The 19,431-nt window shown below is 38.5% G+C and overlaps 1 protein-coding gene across 1 annotated transcript in view; it reads left to right on the forward strand.

The window, feature by feature from the left end:
• dnah9 (dynein, axonemal, heavy chain 9) overlaps positions 1 to 19,431 on the forward strand; it is a 186,454-nt gene that overhangs the window by 159,324 nt on the left and 7,699 nt on the right. Inside the window, exons 74-75 of the mRNA XM_088069941.1 lie at positions 4,924 to 5,094; positions 12,730 to 12,912. Of these exons, the coding sequence (XP_087926067.1) occupies positions 4,924 to 5,094; positions 12,730 to 12,912 (354 nt within the window). The remainder of the gene's footprint in view (positions 1 to 4,923; positions 5,095 to 12,729; positions 12,913 to 19,431) is intronic.

The following is a 19,431-nucleotide window of genomic DNA, read 5'->3' on the forward strand; positions in this document are numbered from 1 at the left end:
TACCCCAGGCTTCAGACCACTCTGAATACTCTGTTTCCAACATGTTATTTTACTTTGGCTTCAAGATAAAGTCAAATCAAGATGTTTTTCTTTCTGTGGTTATCTGCTCACGGCACAATACAGTAAGCTTTTATACAGTATTAAGTAGCATACACTGCTAAATGTAGCTTCCAGCTGACATTAGGGAAACATGTAATCTTTGGTGCTAAGGCTGTTAATTTCTACCCTATTTCGGATTATATTTCTGATGGAACATTTGCTGGTTTACAAGCTTTCATTGCTGATTTTTCCTGATTATAAAGTGCCGTTATACATAATCAAATCCCAGTGGCAAGTACACTGCTACATGTAGATCTATGCTACCATCAAAGACAAACATTTAATCTTGGTTTCTGTCGTCATTAATGTCTCCCCGATGAACAGGTACTTCTACTACTACTAACTTTTATTCATGGTTTTTAATGGTAGAATATACCACTATAAACACTCATTAGTTGCTGCAAGTACACTGCTACATTCCAACTTCAAGGAAAAATTTAAGCTTGGTTGCTGATGTTATTAATGATTTTTCAGAGTACAGAGAGCTGCTATACACAGTCATTTGTCAGCTAAAATGACGATGCAGAGAAGCCAAGGTGCATAAAACCCAGACATGATGACCAATCAGAGCAGACTGGACTTTTTTTGAGGGGGGCTTAAAGAGACAGGCACTGAAACAGAGCGTTTCAGACAGGGGGTGAATACAGGTGTTCCAGCACAGACAGTATGAGGAAAATGAAGTCTTTTTCCTCCATTAAAGCATGTAAATACTGTATGTACTCTGGGAATTTTTTTTTTACTAGAAAAACTATGAACCTGAAAATGAGCGCAATAGGTTCTATCCAAAAGGATACAACAAAAAAAGATAATCACAGAATAAAATGGCAAGTTCAGGCACCAAATACAATGCAACTCATACTACAGCAGTGGCACTCTAGGTGTTTTCTTGGGGCAAATGGGGGTCCCCAAGACACTTCTAAGTGGCCTCCATCAAATAAATGGTTGTTTAATATTGCTTAAATTGAATGCATTATAAATTATACTTGAATTATAATTAAAAGTTGTTTTTTTCACCATCATTATCCCCCATCAACAGTGTAGAGATCTACAATCCAATGCTAAATCAATAACAATAAAACTCTGCCCATATGGGTCCCTGGGACATAACAGATTGTAGTTTGAGTTATATAAATATTTCTCTGAGGCGGAGCTGCTCTGTGGGTGGAAAGAGGGTGCCAGTAAGTCTAACTGGCACACTCTTCCGAAGATATCTAACAGGGAAAGCTGAAAGGCACAAAAGTCACAATAAGTGGAACTAGATGAGTCACAGAAAACACAAAATATTTAAATAGATGCACCACAAAATGGTGTGAAGATTAAATTTTTTGAAGCAGCTACAGTATGTACCTCTATGTTAGGTGGACAACCTTATCCCAGTATGCCTTAGGACAGATGTTCTCAAAGTCCAGACTCTGGTTTATTATACATATCAATAAATTGTTAGTATTGCATAATATAGTCTATTTGGAGATCATTTCAGCAATACTAGCCTGAGATTAAACCTAAACATGAGTGTTTCCCCATTTGACGTTGTTGTGGCAGCGTTGACAGCTGGCGAGCGTATGACCTTTAAGTCGTCACATGACAGAGTTCAAGGGTCGGCTAACAAGTGTCTGTTCAAAACTAGCACATTAGTTTATGGCTAACAAGTGGTTCACTTTCGTCCCCAATGCAGTGAAGATGTCACTATCCAAATGTGCAAAGAAAAGAAAAGTTGACCCAGAAAATCGAGTTTTCAAAGACAAGTGGACAGAGAAATATGCATTCATTTTGTCCCTATCCAGCATAAAGCCCATGTGTCTGATTTGCACGGATACAGATGGAGTTGCGAAGAGTGAAAATGTTAAACGCCACAGCTCTGTTTGAGGTAAAGGAGAGACAGGAGATGTCAGAGAAATTCAGTTCTAAGCAAGTCTTGTAAAAGTCATTTGCTTATCATCAATCGTTCAAGACCTTTGACCTTGAATAGAAATAAGATTTGGACCCTTAGGAATATTAAGTATGAGAACTCCAACCTTAGGAGAAAACACCAGTCCATTGTAGAACTAGCATTTATGGAGACAAACATCTTTTCAAACACCTCAACGTTTGGAGTCAGGGCAATCCAGTCCAGTCTGTTAAGCTGCTGCCAGCTCTGCTCTCAGTAAGGCGTCCTGTATCAGCAGGGAGTGAGGTCGAGGACACACTTAGATATGAGGCTCTAGCTGATGTTAGCTATACAAACATGAACATGAAGCTGCAGCTGTAAGCCTTTGGCTTCAGTTAGCAGAAAGCTAAACTTTGAGCAACATTTTCTCTCCATCTCTGAAACATATTGCCAATAATGACACGTTTTATTTTGTGTATTGTCAGACTCTCTTTTAAGCTCTCTTTTTTACAAGTTCATCATCCATTTCTTGGGTTGCTTTGTAGTGTAGGCAGTTGTTGCCGATGCTGGAATAGCAGTTTTCTTTGCAGGACTATCTGCCATTGAATCAGGTTTTCACTGTATATTTGTAGAACAGCCAATAGGTACGCCCTCACTCTGAAATGATTTGTAATTGGCCGAAGTCTCCCGTCATGGGCTAGATATTCTGAAGCCTGAAATTAGAGCCAAAAGGAGGTGTGGCAGTCTAGATGTCTCTAAATCAACTTGAATTACAGTGTGCTCAGAGATTATTATGGGATTTTTCCTAATGTCACCAAAATGAAACTGCCCACACCAGCTTTAAAAACCGGGATCATCTCTGTTATGCTGTGTATTTTATTTTTGATTGTTTTTTCAGGGAATTTTTTCAGGTAATTTCCCCTTTTCTCTCTTAATTTATTAATTTTCAGGTAATATTCTTGTAGGCCTAACTTTTAATGAACCTTTTGCTATTTTTGGGGTCATTTCTTTTGAAGTTGCTCATGTCCTTTTTGACATGTTTTTTAAGACATCATGCCAGTTTGCTCAGGTTTCAAAAGGTTAATGAACATGCACAAATGCCCTCTGGTATGACTGGGCTAAGTCTAAATCCAGGAACTGCAGCCACCATGTTTCACTGGTAGTTAATAAACTTGGCTCTGGAGAAGCAAGCTTGTGACTGGAAGGTCGCCGGTTCATTCCTTGGACCTGCAGGATAAATCTGAGTGAGAAAGTGAAAAGGTAGTGCTTGCCCTTTCCTCATTACCACCACTAAGGTGCCCTTGAGCAAGGCCAGCAGATCAGACTGTGGTTGTACTGGGCTGCTTCCAGATGTGTATGTGTGTAAATGTGTATGTGATCATAGGTTCCTGTTAAAGAGAGGTTTCCTCTCAGTTAAACCTCCCAGAATAAATAAAAGAAAAAAAAACACAGTACATGCATCAGTTTATCCTCTGTGTGGTCAGTCATGATGTGAAACTGTTGAGGCTGAACTTGCTTTGGAGCACTTCAGGTGGTTCGTGACAGCTCCAGGCATCATCAGGTTACTGCTTTACCTCACCTAGTCTGTTGTGTGTTGTTATTTATCATTTAACACAAATCTCGATTTACAGGGTGATTCAGAAATAACGTAGGTTGTTGTGAAACTGCTGCTGTGCACCATAAAGGCTCCAATAGTATATATCATTCTCAGAGATTAATAAATAAGCAAGGCCGAACATATTGTGGTTATTTCAGTTTGGAATTTGGAGTATTTTTGTAAAGCTTCATTCTTTGACAGCTGGAACCAGCTTCACCAGTGTCCCTTAAGAAAAACTGACAACTGCCAGCATTTATATGAATAACAGTGGTTCAGAAAATGTGTTTCTTGCAGACAGTCCAGATTTCCCCCATGGGCAGCAGAGGGAGTGGGGTCTACGACTTGTATCTAATTTTCCCCCAGCCTGGGTGCTGTTCAGCGGGCACATCTTGGCTGTCATAGCGGCTCCGATGGGAAGGACTGGAGCGTTTTACATTTGGCTGTCACCACAGAGCGAGGCCGAGGGCAGAGCAGTTGAGATTTGGCCGAGGAACATGGGCTGTAAAGACCCATGGGTCCCCGGGGGGTCTGTTAGGCCTCCCTCACAAACATCCGGAGAAAGCTTACAGTATATTTAAGAAAGGAGTGAGGCAGGATAGGCACAAAGAAAGAAGGTGACTCAGCAGTTTTACTCCTCTTTCAACAATATACAGGTGTATGCAATCAGCAAAAGTTAGCCAGCAAGCAGAGATCAAACAAGCCGACTACAAAGTGTTTCTGTATTAAAGGCCAATATATTTTCCATCAAAACTTTCATCAGGACATTATGATTAGAAGAGTTTTTTTTTTAATATAATGTAAGTGCCCCACAAAAAAAAAAAAAGCAGCCTTTTTCAGTAGAGCTTCCACTTTCATCTGCACTAACTTAAAAGCATATTGATATTCATTATGGACCAGCAGATGGAAAATGCCACATTTTCTTCTCCTTGTTATGGTCATTAACAGTCTGTCAATTGATGCAGAGTGTTTGAATCTCACCCAGAAATACCTCGTCATTTATATGGTTCCATTCTTGTCCTTTGTCAGCAGTCCTTTAGAGGAAACATCTGAGAGGAGAAAAAAGACTGTACTTTTCTGTCCAGAAGTAATTGGAGTTGCCAATCTTTATGCTATTAATATAAACTAATCTACGGCTCAATTAGGATTAGTTTAAATGACATCCCGTTTAGGTCAAAAACATATGTTTATATTGTCTTCATTTTTAGGAAAAAAAAGCATTTCAGACAGACTCAAGCTTCACAGAATCTCAAACCTTCTTAAAATCCTGAATTTAAGGTTCTCACAAAGACTCATCAATCTGGGTTAAGATTTCTGACACAAGAGCTGTACACAGTTCTGACATGGATTTCTTCTGCCGCAGTACATCGACCAAACCCTACCTGCCGAATCACCCTACCTTTACGGCCTTCACCCCAACGCCGAGATTGGCTTCCTCACTCAAACCTCCGAGAAGCTTTTCCGCACAGTGCTGGAGATGCAGCCCAGGGACGGAGGAGGCGGTGATGGTGGTGGGGCGACGCGTGAGGAAAAGGTCAGTAGATATTGTAAACCACGTGTCCAAAAGTATGCTGACCCATAAGTGATTCTTGAACACGTCACTCCAAATCCACGTGCAATAATCTGTTTCTATAACACCCTCCATTTGCAGTTAGTAATCCAGTTTATTCCAAAGGTGCGGGATGGGGTTAAAGTCGGGACTCTGTGCAGGCCAGTCAAAATCATCCACACTAAGCTGGATGAACCATTTTTTTTACCACCTTTACACCTTGCATTAAAATGCGTTGAGGGTGATGAGGTTTCGACCACATTAAATACAAGTGTAAATGTAATTGCGTTTTCAATCCACACATAACTACATGGGCAGGAATACATAATCAGGCACAACTGTTTCAAACCAGCAAGGCAGCAGCCATTAGTCTGTTGATGAGCTAAGCTAATAGCAAGAAAGCTTATTGATATTCAAGACACAGTGGATAGAGTCAAGATGAGACCAAGTGTCAGCTTTCAATTTGGTCTCACAAAAGTATACAAGTGAAACTTCACAGTTCATATTGCAGATGAGCTATCTATAAAGCAATGGCTAAGCAAATGGTGGAAAATGGCTCAACTGTTGGGTTGATTGAGCTGAAGAGAGCGATTGGATCTCAATCAGATCTCCATGTGGTCTCTGGGGACGTATTAATAACCAGGTATAAATGTAATCAGATGCATTTTAATGCAAAGTGTTAAGGGATTCTTTGTTAACTTGACTTTGTGCACTAAAGCATAGTTCTGTTGAAACTGAAAACTGTTGTCACAGTGCTGGAAGCATCTACATGAAAACACTGTTCACTACAGCATTAAGATTTTACTTAGTAAGATCTATGGTGGGCAGGCAAAAACCAATAAAAGCCCCATTCAGGTGTGTGGAAAATTACTAACGAAAATATTCTCTAATCTAATCAAATATTCTGCCAGTTCAATCATTAGATTTCCTCATTTTGTTAAATAGATTTCAGAAAATATTGAAACATCCTCACTGTCACTTCCAACAGCCAGACGTGATGAATTCAGATGTCTTTTTTTTATCCAACCAACAACCCTAATCCCAAGGATATGATGTTTAATGTCACAAATAACAAAGACAAGCAGCAAATCCTCACAATTGAGATGCTGCAACTAATGAGTGTTCACAATGAAGTATCAAAGCAGTTTGTTATTTTACTGTCAGTTGAAAAATAGAGTAATGGACAAATCATTTCAGCTCAATCAGAGAGATACTTTTGGTGGTATGAAATATGTTGGATCAATGCCAAACAGGTTCTAATGGGAAGGCTTAAAAAGATTTCACTTCCAGTATTCTCAGATTCAGGTATGTTTGATTATGTTTTTATTTGTTTCCTTTATTCTTTTTAAGAATATGAATGCTGTTTCATAATCATGTTTTACCACAACAAAAACAAATCTTGATTATACATGCATCATCAGTTCAGACGTAACTTATTCAAAACCGTGTACTGTAGGCAATGTTGATGACATTTTGCATAGTCTGCCAGCACTCTATCAATATTCACTGGAGTTATTTGGTTACTTTGACCCTTGTTTCCCTCAGGTCTTTGAAATAGTCGCAATGTACGGAGGCATAATTCACAAAATTCAAAATTCTGCTCTTGGTATTCTGAATCAAGATTATTATCTTTTTTCTAGGAAAAGGTTTTTCAGAATTTTGAGATATTAATATTGTTCATTCAGAGAAACGGGGTTAATATTTTTTTTCTTCAAGTGGATACATTAAGCTTTTCTACCAAAGAGTCCCAAAAGTCTTCAAAATATTGGATCAGCAGTTTTTAACACTTAACATGTAGTTTCCCTCTTTTTCTCCCTAGCAGCTTTAAATTTTAAATATTTATCGTATTTCATACTGTCCCACAGTATCACATATATGAATCGACATGCCCCAGCTCTTCATTAAAATTACATTATATGGATAAAATTTAACATATACTGAGGTCAGAGACATACATGGGACTGAAGCTCTTATTTTTACTGTGAATAATGTGTAAAATGTGTACCTTGAAAAAAGAGGAGAGCAGGCCCCTTAAAATAAAGTGAAAGTGGAGTTTGTTAAATATACTTAAATATATTATATAGGTGTTTTTTTTTAATTTGTCTCAAACACAAAGCAGTCTTTTAGAGAAAATACAGAATTCACATTTTCAAAGATAAAATAAAACAAAATTGAATTAAATAAGAATCCCACAAGGCCAAAATATAGTCTAAACTGTTAATTGGATTTCATTAATCAAATACAACATCTGTGACCATTTTATATTAAATGTACCAAAACAAATGAAAAAGTTTTTATGGCTGCACCATTCCCTCAAGCAGAAACACACTAGATGTCTTGTGAATCGTTCGTATACATTTCTCCAAAATTCAGTTGAACATGTTTGGCAAGTTATAAAACTTTGGGGTTTACTGATTTAAAGTTGAGTTCTGTGGGTTTGAGCAGTGTTTAGCTGCACAGCGTGAATGTGTTATGACAGACCCTCTAGCATGTCAGTGAGATTTAGCGGGGTCAAGTTTCGAAACCGATGTGATATTCATACTTGAAAAGTCAAACCCTCATTCATAGGAGACACCCTGCACAGATATGTAAACCACAGCCTTTCACAACGCCGACTGTCTCACTAAACTCTGGGTGAGAGCTCCAAATCTTAAATGCATGATGACAACAGGTGACATTCTCTGTAGCTGCTGCACACTGAATTGGAAATAAATTGCAGACCAACTGTTTGGGGCCTCTGACAGCACCCAGGGTGATTTTTACAGGAGTGGCATTTTCTGGTCCAGTACTGCTCTGAAATAAAGCTTATTTGAGTGTAAAAGCTCAAACAAATATTCTGTCAGGGAGAGTGCACTTTCTCAGTGGAGAAAGTGTCACTTTTTTAATATCATAAATAAGGGTCTTGGTTGTCTGAGTGTTAGCTTTGTTAAAAAGTCATTTATGCTCACTGTTGCCTGAAACAAGAGACAAAATGTGAGTAATGGCACAGGCTTTACTTTTATTATCATCAGCCTGATTTCTCTTCTGAAATCTCATATTTTTTAATTTTATTTTTAGGGCATGGCTACTTTTCTGCATGTGAATGATGAGGTGGCTCTAAAGCATGCATGAAAACGCTGTTAATCCTAATGATTGTGTTTAGTTCGGGGCAAAAACAGTGTAAATTGCTAGAAATAACATTTAATTTCAAAAACATTTCCCTAGGTTTAGCACCTAATGTGCTAAACATAAGAAAATGTACCTAATGTATTAGCATCATATGAATTCTCAGTCACAGTGGTAATCATCCCTTTCCACTCCAGAAGTGAGTCAATCCCCTATGTTAACACACTCATCTTTACCGCAGAAATAAACATTTTTACAACCTGAAAAGCCAAAACAAAGCTTTGGTCTCTGTAGTTTATTCCCTGTTCATGTAAAGCACAGACTAAAGGCAATGGAGGAGGCGCAGATCTTTTTAAAGTCATCCAACTTGTCCATCAGAGCAAACCTGTTTCTCGGCAGTGTTCTATTGAGGGAGTTTCAGGTGTCTTCTGGTACTAGAGCAGAACTTTGCAGTTTTTAGGGCATCTAGAATAAATTGTCTCTAAGGCTTCCTTAATGTGTTTAGTGCCTCTCTAGTGCCAAAGCTGACGGTGTTTCCTCTACAGTGTTACAGGCCTGCTGCACCACCAGGCCAATGAGACCCCACACTAGGCCAAAACGTTTCCGAGGTTTGTGCAGGATAGTGAATTACACTGTATTTTTCCCCTAGAAGAAGTAGAAGTTATGACCCACTGTACTCTGCCTCTGATTGGCTCGTACTCTGTGCCTATGTTAAAAGAGTGGTGTAGGTTCTTCAGAGACAGGGCAGTGTGTGTGAGTGAATGGTTGAAGGGGTTGAGAGCGAAAGTGTGCGAGCAGGTGTTTCGATTGTCAGTGAATGCATCAGAGTACATGTAGCAGAGCAAAGAAACGGGTCTTTGCCCAGCAGTAAAAATGGTCAGCTAAGCAGTAAATGTGCAGTGGAAGTCACAGTTTTCTGTGTATAAATTCAGCTCTGTTAGTGAACTGAGTCATTTCGCGTCCGTTGTGTGACACTCAAAACAATTTATCCACTGTTTTAGTGCGATAATCATGGACTGAAGCCACAGCGAGGAAGAGGGTCGCTGCTTCAAAGCCCATCATGCAGGAAGTCACAAGCACAATGCAGCGAATCCTGTCAGTTTTCAAAATAAAATACCCTGTTGGTCATTTTGGTTTTACTAGATCAACTGTGGCGAGCTATGATGTATGGACGTATGCATGTGTATTCACAACCCAGTGTATTCACTTTTTCCTCAACTGAGCCAGGGAGCAAATGGGAAAGGAGAATGATGCTGTGGTGAAACTTTTCTCAAAGCCAGGAAAGATAAAGTGCAGCAGTGAATTCTGCACACTTGGCTCATGATGTGCTACTGTTTTGTAAATATATCCAGCTTGTTCAGGCATCCTCTCCTTGTTTCGTTCGCTTTGTTTTAAGTTTTTAATATACAGAGTGAACAAAAATTTGAATGCATAATGATATTGCTGTGCCATTGGACTGAATCCAGCCATGCCAGTAAATCATTCCAGGCAGCGTATCTGCTAGGGGTTTTTTCATTGTGTACCAATGGGCCTGAAACAAAATTCTAGGGGAAACACTGGCTAATCAGCTTGGGGTCAGGATGCAATGTCAGACCAACCACTTTGGAAGGGAGGCTGAAAATATCCTCCCAGTATTTGGTCAACTTGGAACAGCGGGACAAACTCTGTAACAAGGTGCCCTCTGCAGAATTACACTTCTCCCACTGTGATGATACCACAGGAAAAAGCTGTGTGCACTTCACTCTGTTAGCAGTGCAGCCTATGCAGCACCTAACGTTGAATTAAGCATTGTCTGACATGACCATGTGTGCACATGATGTAGGCTGTCTTCCCAGATGTCTCCAGGGACCTCCGCACAAGAGCTGGGCGATAGATTGATATTATATTGATATCATGACAGGAGGCTAGATATCATCTTAGATTTTGGATTATATTATATTATATTATATTATATTATATTGTAGATGTCTTTTCATGGTTTTAAAGGCTGCATTACATCAGAGATGGGATTTTCTGGATTTACAACAGTGAACTTGTTTACAGAGACATAAATAACCCATTTATGAGGCTTATCTCAGTTCTGATCATACTGTATTTGAGTGATGGTGTTTACATGAGAACAGAGAAATCATATTCCTTGTATACATGACAAATACTAGTAACCCAGTAACCTGGTTCTTTAGCAGAACTCCAGCTAGCATTAGGCCTTCTTATAAATGGGATAAGGGCTTATCCAGATTTCTGGAAATAGGAAATGCTGTTTACATGCTCAAAAACATAAATGGGATACTCCAAAACCTGATCATAGGCCAGCTATTTCCATGTAAAATCACTCACTGTTGTAGCTGTTCTAGTATTTAACTTTATCCACTTAGTCATTATATATTATATTATCAAAAATCTTTCTATGTAAATATTTTGTATCGTCACTATACAAATTAGTCACTGCAATGTCGCTATACAGGTCTTTGCTCAAAAAAAAATTTTTTTTCATTTCCCCTGGCCCTACACCCCGCACAAGTTCTTTTTTCTATGCTTATTTGATGGTTTCTGTCAAGGGAGAGTTTAGGCTTTGTTCTATATCATATCTCAAAGGTATTGTCTTTTTAGTGCTGAAAATCAAGTATAGGCAAAGGTCCGGTTTATACGGATTTGAGTTGGTAGAGTCAGGCAAGTTTTGTTTGATATCATTTCTTTACTTGTGGGAACCTGAAGTAATCAGATGTAGACAAGTTGTACTCCTCCCGGAGCTGCTGAAACCTGGTAAAAATGTTTTTTTATTTAATAACAAAATACTAAATGAAGATCATTGAAATTTCATTGTAAAAAGGCAAATATGATGTTTAGACTACAAGCCGAGTTCTGCAGCAAGGTGAACTAACTCAGCTCAATTTTGCTTCAATTGCAGTAGTCTGGTTCATTTTTGTGTCATGAATCTATGTTTTAAGTTTAAAATGTGCAGCTCTGTAGCTGTAGACATTACGCTTTTGTTTCTCTTTAAACATAATTATTGATCACTTCAGATCAAACTTGTCTTGGTCTCATTAGCTCAGTCACTTTTAATGGGTAACTTTTCTCAACCTCTTTTTATGTTTTTGTGTCTCAGTGACTAATGGGAACAACAGTTTTTGAAATTGGTCCAGTATTGAGCGAGGGGTATGAAAAACATTATAAAAAGGCTCCCTGCAGAGACAGACCTTTTTGTTAAAGGGTAAAATCTTTTTTGTTTCACCAGAAACAGCCATAAAATTGCAATTGCCAAACCTACCAGACTCCATTTACATAAACAGTAACTTTAATGTGCATAGAACTATAATTTCACATTTAATTTGATGAATTAAAAGTTTGTTTTCAATAAAACCAGAGTTGCAGATCGATGGGAAAAGTGGAAACAACCATGCTGTGTTTTTCACAATGATAAAGTTACTATTTAAATAAAGTCTGGTGGCTTTGGCGAGTGCAAATTCAGAGCTATTTCTGATTAAAGAAACAATTCTTACTCTTTAGCAAAAAAGTCTGTATCTGTCAGGATCCTTTACAAAATAATAATCTGAGCCTGTTATTGGCAATATTAAACACATTCAGTTACATTGCAGCATCTCCTCAATATTGGACCAATTTAAAAAACTTGTTCCCTTTTGTCATATAGGCACAAAACATGGAAACAAAGGGTGCGGCTTTATAAACACAGACGTTTTCTGGTAAGCCTTATCCTGGCTCAGTTTGTTAGGGTTATTCAAGACAAGCTTTTACCAACAAGCTTTTATGGTATGTTAGGTCAGACTTCAGCTGAAATGTCTTCCTGAGAATATGTAACCTGATTTACTAAACCAACTTTAACTGGTTATTACTTAATCCAACACCCCTCTAGTATCAACCATCTAAAATACTGTATGCTGTGCATCATCTGTGTGTACGCGTACCTCAATGTATTATGATGTGTGACCTTTCCGTCTCAGAAGCCTGGATTCTCCTGTCTTAACAGATGACAGCCACGCACAGTTTACCAACGAGGCTCACTTTGTATTCAGCATGCTCAGTAGCTGCCAAACCCAGATCAGATATTTGAACTGAAAAATCCATAGATATGATGACCTCATATCCTTTGTTCGGCACCTAATCCGCTGATTGATCGCTAATGCTGGTTGCCTTGGGAAAGTGTTGACACGGGCATTAGCTTTCATCACTTACCCACAAAAATATGATGTGAGCATTGATTTTCTGGAGGGATTAGACTGTTATTGAAAACAAAGAGCTGCCTTGCAAAATATATCTTCATGAATATTTATGGAACTGTCTATTTCAAACTGTAACACTTTCTCAGGCTGTCAGCGTTGGCACTACTGAGTTTATTTGACACAGATAACCCCAATCTCTCGCGAGTTTTTAATTTCAAGCAGCATTCTCTCCTGTTGTGTGTTTGTTGTCCTGATTATCTTTAATTGTAGCTATAAGAAAGATCCAACTTTTACTCACTCACTCATAGACACATTGTTCATTTCCTCACATGATCAGGTGCGTGCGGTGCTGGAGGAGATCATAGAGAAGCTCCCAGAGGAGTTTAACATGGCTGAGCTGCTGGGGAAGGCGGAGGAGAGGACTCCGTACCAGGTGGTGGCGCTGCAGGAGTGTGAGCGCATGAACCTCCTCACACAGGAGATCAGACGCTCCCTCTGCGAGCTCAACCTGGGACTCAAGGTGAGAAGACTGTGTGCCAGCAGAGAGATTCCTCGGGGTGATGGGTTCTGATCATATTTGAAACGTGTCTGTTCATGCTGAAATTGCTCTTAAAATCATTTTTCGATTTTATCAAATTGGACACTATGCTGTGCATTTACCTGTGGTGTAATGTAGCTCATACTTATACTATACTGTATGATAGGTTCAGATTATTATTCTAAAATGTAAGTGTTTGCCAACATTATGGAAAGGATCTCTACAAGGCAAGTCAGATTTATTTATACAGCATATTTCATACCTAAAGGCAATTCAAAGTGCTTTACAGATTAGTCAAGTCAAAGTTTATTGTAACCCAATCACAAAGCCCCAGTAGGCTTTTCAAATAGTAATTTCAATTCGATTTCAATTTCAATTTGATCTATAAAATGATGCTTGCTGAAAAACATGCCAAGTCTCCCAAGCAAACACACTAAAATGCAAAGATTGGAGAATATCTGAATGAACTCAGAATGCAGCACAACTCTGTTTTCAAATGATCTCTTGATCCCTCTGAGTTATCTTGTGCCCTCATGTGAGGGGCCCAACCCCTAGTTTGGAAACCAGCTTCTAACCAACCAACTAGATTCACCTTGAGAAAGTTAAAATGCTGCTCACACGTTAAGAGGCTGATTTCCTAAAAATGCTAACACTCTCAATCATAATCATGCTGAAGTTCTTTAATCTCAACAGAATTGTGTGGTTTTTTTTTTTACTTCCATCAAAAAACATAATTATGACTTTCTTTATCAGCCAAGTCTTTTGGATTTATGATTTAAGTGAGTAACAGAAAGTCTCAACTGAATAATACAAATGTCATTATAAAAATGTGAGGCCTTTTGTTAGTGGAGTGAAGGATTTAAAGTCCCATTATTAATTTACTTTATTTATGACCATTTGGGGGCAGTGGAACAAACTGTAAACACATCACTGACACTGAGAAAGGCGCAAACATTTGCCTGTTTACACATCCAGTAACATTAGCATTCATTTGGAGTCATGCTGTCCACAGATATTATGTCCAACAATCACTCTCGTTTTAGCTCTGTTCAAGAACAAATTTGCCGCCATGGGTTCCTAATATATAAAATATGGAAATGTTTGGTTATAACATCAGATCCACCAAAAGTTGAGTGTTTCTATGTTGCAAATTAAAAAGAAAATCCCCAAACACTGGGTGGTATCTGGACATATAATGAATCAGCCATATACAGTGTCCTCTGTGCTTGGTAAGAACTTGAGCGCTATATACTGTAAGTGCGATGTATTATTATTATTTTTTAAGTAGGTAAAAAACAATCTCGTATTACAGTTAAACAGTAAACTAAGACATGCTTCTGAAAACATTTGAGGTGAAAAATATGCCACTCAGTAACAGAATCTTGGTTCATATTGGATCAGCATGGCAGTTTTACTGTTTGATTTCTACATTTCCAACAACTTCACAAAAAAGAAGCCAAAATATCCTGAACAATCCCCACTCCCATCTTGACTTTATTTGGAGGCAGAGTCTGTGCAGTGGCTAACAGGAAGTGAAGACAGGTAACTAGTTCCTGCCCATAAATCCATCAGGCCTAATCACAAGTAGCACTTTGATTAATAAATGCAACTGTCAATATTGGTGTCAGATCTTGCTTTTTACAGCATCAAATAACTAATTAAAACCAAACTGATCAGAAAAATGAACAAACATCAGTGTGATAGAAACTACATAAAGTAACTATCGAAAATAATGAATGATCTATTAGCAGCTTCCGTTTGCAGTGCAACCATGGATGTACAAACAACTATCACTTGATTACTTTGACACTGAAGAAAACTGAAAAACATGATGATTCTCATGCAAGTCTTGCAGCGTTTGATGATTTGGTTATGATTTATGGCTGTTTATTTGTAATGGACATTGGAGGTAGTGATATACACAGGAAGTTCAAGTTATACTAATGGATATCATTATTTGTGTCGTGTGTGCTCAGGTTTGACTGAAATATGATTCTTAGAAGACGGAGTACGATTTTTGCCTCAAATGCAGCTCCTGCAGTATCTGTACCTCCTGTCTCTCCTTCCACTCCTCTTCTCCTTGAGGAGACTTTAGGCTCTTTTATCTCTGTCTTGCCGAGTGTCCATTTCTATTACAGGCCATGTTCTGTCATTTTACGATGGTTAGAATATTTTATTTTGCTGTTTTTTATTACCTTACTAAATGTTGTTCTAATGAGTTTATGGTCCCAATTGCTAGTTTGAAGTCTACTTCAATAGAGCATAATGTTTATTTTGTAAATTATGCTCTCATTTAAAGTAAAATAGATGAAAAGGAATATTTTATGATTCACAAGTTGCTACCATGGTGACCTGACACCCAGGAAAGAGAGGTAGTAATGGTGTATCCATAGCACTGTGCACATTTAAATAGCTGAAAACGCTTTTGGCTGTTGTTCATGTTTTTTGTCTGAGGACTTTGGCCCTTTCTAGCATGCTCTTTTAATTTGAAGTTGGATTTAGAGCTGTGATTTAGGCTATTTTAAGAATTGCCAGAACATGTCATAATGACAAATGCAGGTTCGACAAACCGGTTTAAGCTTGTAAATTCATTTATGTATAGTTTAGCTCATAGGGACAATGCAAATACGCATAGTACAACTTCCGCCTGTTAGAAACAAGCTGTAGAAACTGATGTTTCACATATAGAGATTATAGCTATTGCTAGTTTCCAACTCCTGTCCCTAGGTAGGCTTTTAGGGAAGAAAAATAAGAGAAAAAAGATAAGATATCAAGGATACATACATTCGATAACAGCTATGGTGAAATAAGACAAAAGGTGAATATTTACATTAAAATACATATAAGTACAACATACAGTTACAGTAAAAAAGACAAAAACAAAAAAAAACAACAAAAAAATAAATAAAATAAAAAGACACCAATATATAATGGACTGGACCGGCAAAAACGGAAATTGACCCAATTCTACTTGCTACTCCACAGCTTGAGTTTGAATATGGTCACTTCTGGCTTTAAAAGCAAGATGGCAACAATCAAAATGCTAAACTGGGAGATTCAAAACAGTATTTCACAAACCATGTTACATCACAGTGGTTACATCCACTTTTTTTATCCTGCCTATATTGTTAACCTCTTCCGAATGGGGCTTATTTTCTTATTTGGTTCAGGACTCCTCGGAACCACTAAATTGCTTTGAGGAGTCCACAGAGTCCATCTGCCAACTGGCCCAGCAGGGATGATGCTAAGAGCTAAAAATGTTAAATATAAGACAATTGAACTTCAACTGAACTGTCCCTCAAAATCCTGCACAAAACCCTCAATTATCCTCAACACCTATGATTCACACCACGTTGGCTCGGCTGCTGCTGACTGCAACGGGTTGCTGCATTAGTGTTCCTGCATAACTAAACCTTTTCCTCTGTTGTTTGTCAGAGGCTCAGTCTCCAGAATGACTCAGAGATTTGGCTTACAGAGGAGCAGAGAGAAATGAGACGTCTGCGCTCTGTGTGTCAAGCCTGACTGAGTCGTGTGTTAACAACAAACGCAAAGAGAAAAAGGGGGGGAGAAAAATGTGTAAAAGCGTTTGTTGGGAGTTATGAGGCTTCGATCTCCTGACACAACAAGCTTCAATAAATCGGCTCAGTGATTTAAAAGCCATGTCGACGATTGTACCAGCAAATGGAATCATATTTCGTCTTTATAGTGGAATAAATAGACGCTATCAGAATGTTAGCCTTGGTCAGATGGTGCAGTTTCATGGCGTGTCAAAGTGTGCTGTGACTCTGCTGAAGGATCAGGATTATTTTGAGGAGTGTTGCAAAGGCGAAAGGCTCACCATAAACACACAGATGTAGATAAATGTACAAAATCTTATCTCCCTCATAAAGAATTGCTCTGACTGTCACATGAGGGTATCTATACATCAGCAATACATCAGCTCCAGTATCAGTGGGTGAAGGACACCACTGTAGTCTCATTACTCTTCAGTGCCATCTTCTCTTGGCTATCTTACAGCATGTTACCTTATCTGGCATGGCGTGCTTGTCTGCATGTTTATGTATGCATCAGTAGCGAGGGCTTGTTACTGCTCAACACCTTATGCGTCTGGGAGGTGTCACCTCCAATGTTTAGCTGCTGAGACAAAAAGGAAGTGACACGTTGAACTCCCGGTTCCTTCCTGTAATGAAAATTCACAAACGTACGAAGAACTTTTATGTACAAAAAAAGAGGCAGCATCTGTCAGCCCGCAGAACAGTCATCCTAATTAAAATAGACGTTTTCCAGAAAGACGATGAAAGCCAAAAGCCAGATTTTCTAATATCCACAAGCCGCCTGTTCATCAAAGTACAGCAAACACTGGAAAATTCAAACCAAGGCAGTGATAAAGTTTATGTCCACATGTTGTTTTTCTGCTAAAGCATACAGCTCTTAAATGTGCATGGCCCATGCTTTTCCTTTGAGCAAAATATAAGTGCCCAAAAGGGAGAAATATTTGTTTTATAGTTAGACAGCAGCCATGGCGCAACAGGAAAAAGCCAAAAACACAGCTTTCTGGCTGGGATCTTCTTCTTATCTACAAACATGAGGCCTCTCATTACAGCCAAGCTCCCATAAACAAGAATGGTCTAGCTGCAGAGCTCCATGCTCAGGCCCACCTCTTCTGTTGGACTATTTCTGATCATGAGCTTGAAGAAAGAAGTGAATTTTGTAGGCTAGAGACAATCATCAGGATATGATAGCATACATACATATATAGCATATATGATAGTGTGGGCGATATATTGAATATACTCAATGTATCGCAGCCATGTTCTTCATTGCGTACATTGAGGATAAATTGTTGCATCGTTTATGTAAATCACCAGCATTTTGGTTCTCTTGCTCACTTCTACGGCTCTTTGCCTCTCACAGACACACGCACACAAAGCAGGGCTTTTGCAGAGCTCCAGACCATGACTGGTCATATTTTGCGACCATGGACCACTACTGCGATTAATATCAATATTAATATCTGAACTGGAGAGCTGTTTATTTGTTTCCAGCTTACAGTGAATAAAATAATACGTTAAATGGTGCTGTGCTAACAGTCTAACTTAATAATTGGTAGTGGCAGTAGTGTGCGCAGGTAAAGCGTGAGTTTGTATTTGTAGACCTCTGATCGTGACTATATAGTCATATTTTGCATTCACGTCACACCAGTGCAATTTGCAAATTTTAGTAATATTTGAATTGCAGAGCTGTTAGTTTGTTGGCTGCTCACAGTTAATAAATCCTCATGGTTAAAGTCACCACATTATGTTTAACTGTTTGCTAACGCTAATATCCAGCTGTTGACTGGAGGCTTCAAGTCCACAACAAAAACATCAACATTTCTGGGCTGAGACAAGCCAGGTCCTTCAAAATAAAAGCAACATGGGTCCTGCTTTGATTTATTTAACTATAACAATACTTTTTAAAATTTCATTATAAAAGTACTCCATATAACTTCCGTAAAACCATATTTTATTATTAACATGGATATAATACAATGTATCAAAGGTCCAGTGTGTAGGATTAAGAGGCATCTATAAGAAGAAATCATATATAATATTCATGACGATAATTTTTATTAGTTTACAATCACGTTAAAATAAAATCAAATCAAAAGTGTTTTTCCATACTGGGAAACTTGAATGAGCTGTTCATATCTACCATACAGAGTGTGTCTACCTACATAGGTCCACTGTATAGTTTCTACAGTAGTCCAGAATAGACAGACCAAACACTGGCTCTGGATGGGTCACTCAAGTTTTCGCATCAGCCACTGTAGTTTTCCTGCATGCTCGGAACTGGATCGGCTACTTAATTTGTTAGCGATAAGTCTGATAAAACAATACACTGCACAGTGTAATACAGAGACATGTAAATGTTATTTATTGATAGGAAATCTAATAAATACATGTAGTCTTCCACTTTAACACACATGATTATTGACCATGCATCCTGGGATTGAGATGGGTCCCAGCCTGGAGCTCTGCAGCAGGACGCTATTGTAATAAACAGGGGGCAGTAGTACACTCAACAGTTTTCTTGCTAACAACACCAAAGTCAGTCAGTCTCTGTTGATGGCACTTTAGCACACCTGTGCAGCTGCTGTTTTACAAAGTAATCTCAAATCAAGGGCCCACTTAGTTGCTTTTTCATAACTTTTGAACACATGTCCTTTTGATGGTTCCAACAGATGTATTTGTCATTGTAACTGTAGTGTATTTTAGCTAACCTTTGCTTAGTCTAGTACGAGCATATTTCAGGCTGGCTTGCATTTTAGCAATTAGCTAACCAGCTACAGCAGCTCATAACTATCCCTGTACAAGTAGTCACTATTCTGCTAAGCTGCCTGAGCAAAGACACATCAAGTTTTTTCAACATCAACAGCTTGATTTTGATGCGTCAAAGTGAAGTACAGTGGATTGCAGTAAAAGCCATTCAGTGTTCCCGTTGGCAAAGTGAATGCAAACA

Source organism: Plectropomus leopardus, chromosome 19 (assembly GCF_026936395.1).
Source record: "Plectropomus leopardus strain MGB_pleo_1.0 chromosome 19, ASM2693639v1, whole genome shotgun sequence".
Classification (NCBI taxonomy): Eukaryota; Metazoa; Chordata; class Actinopteri; order Perciformes; family Serranidae; genus Plectropomus; species Plectropomus leopardus.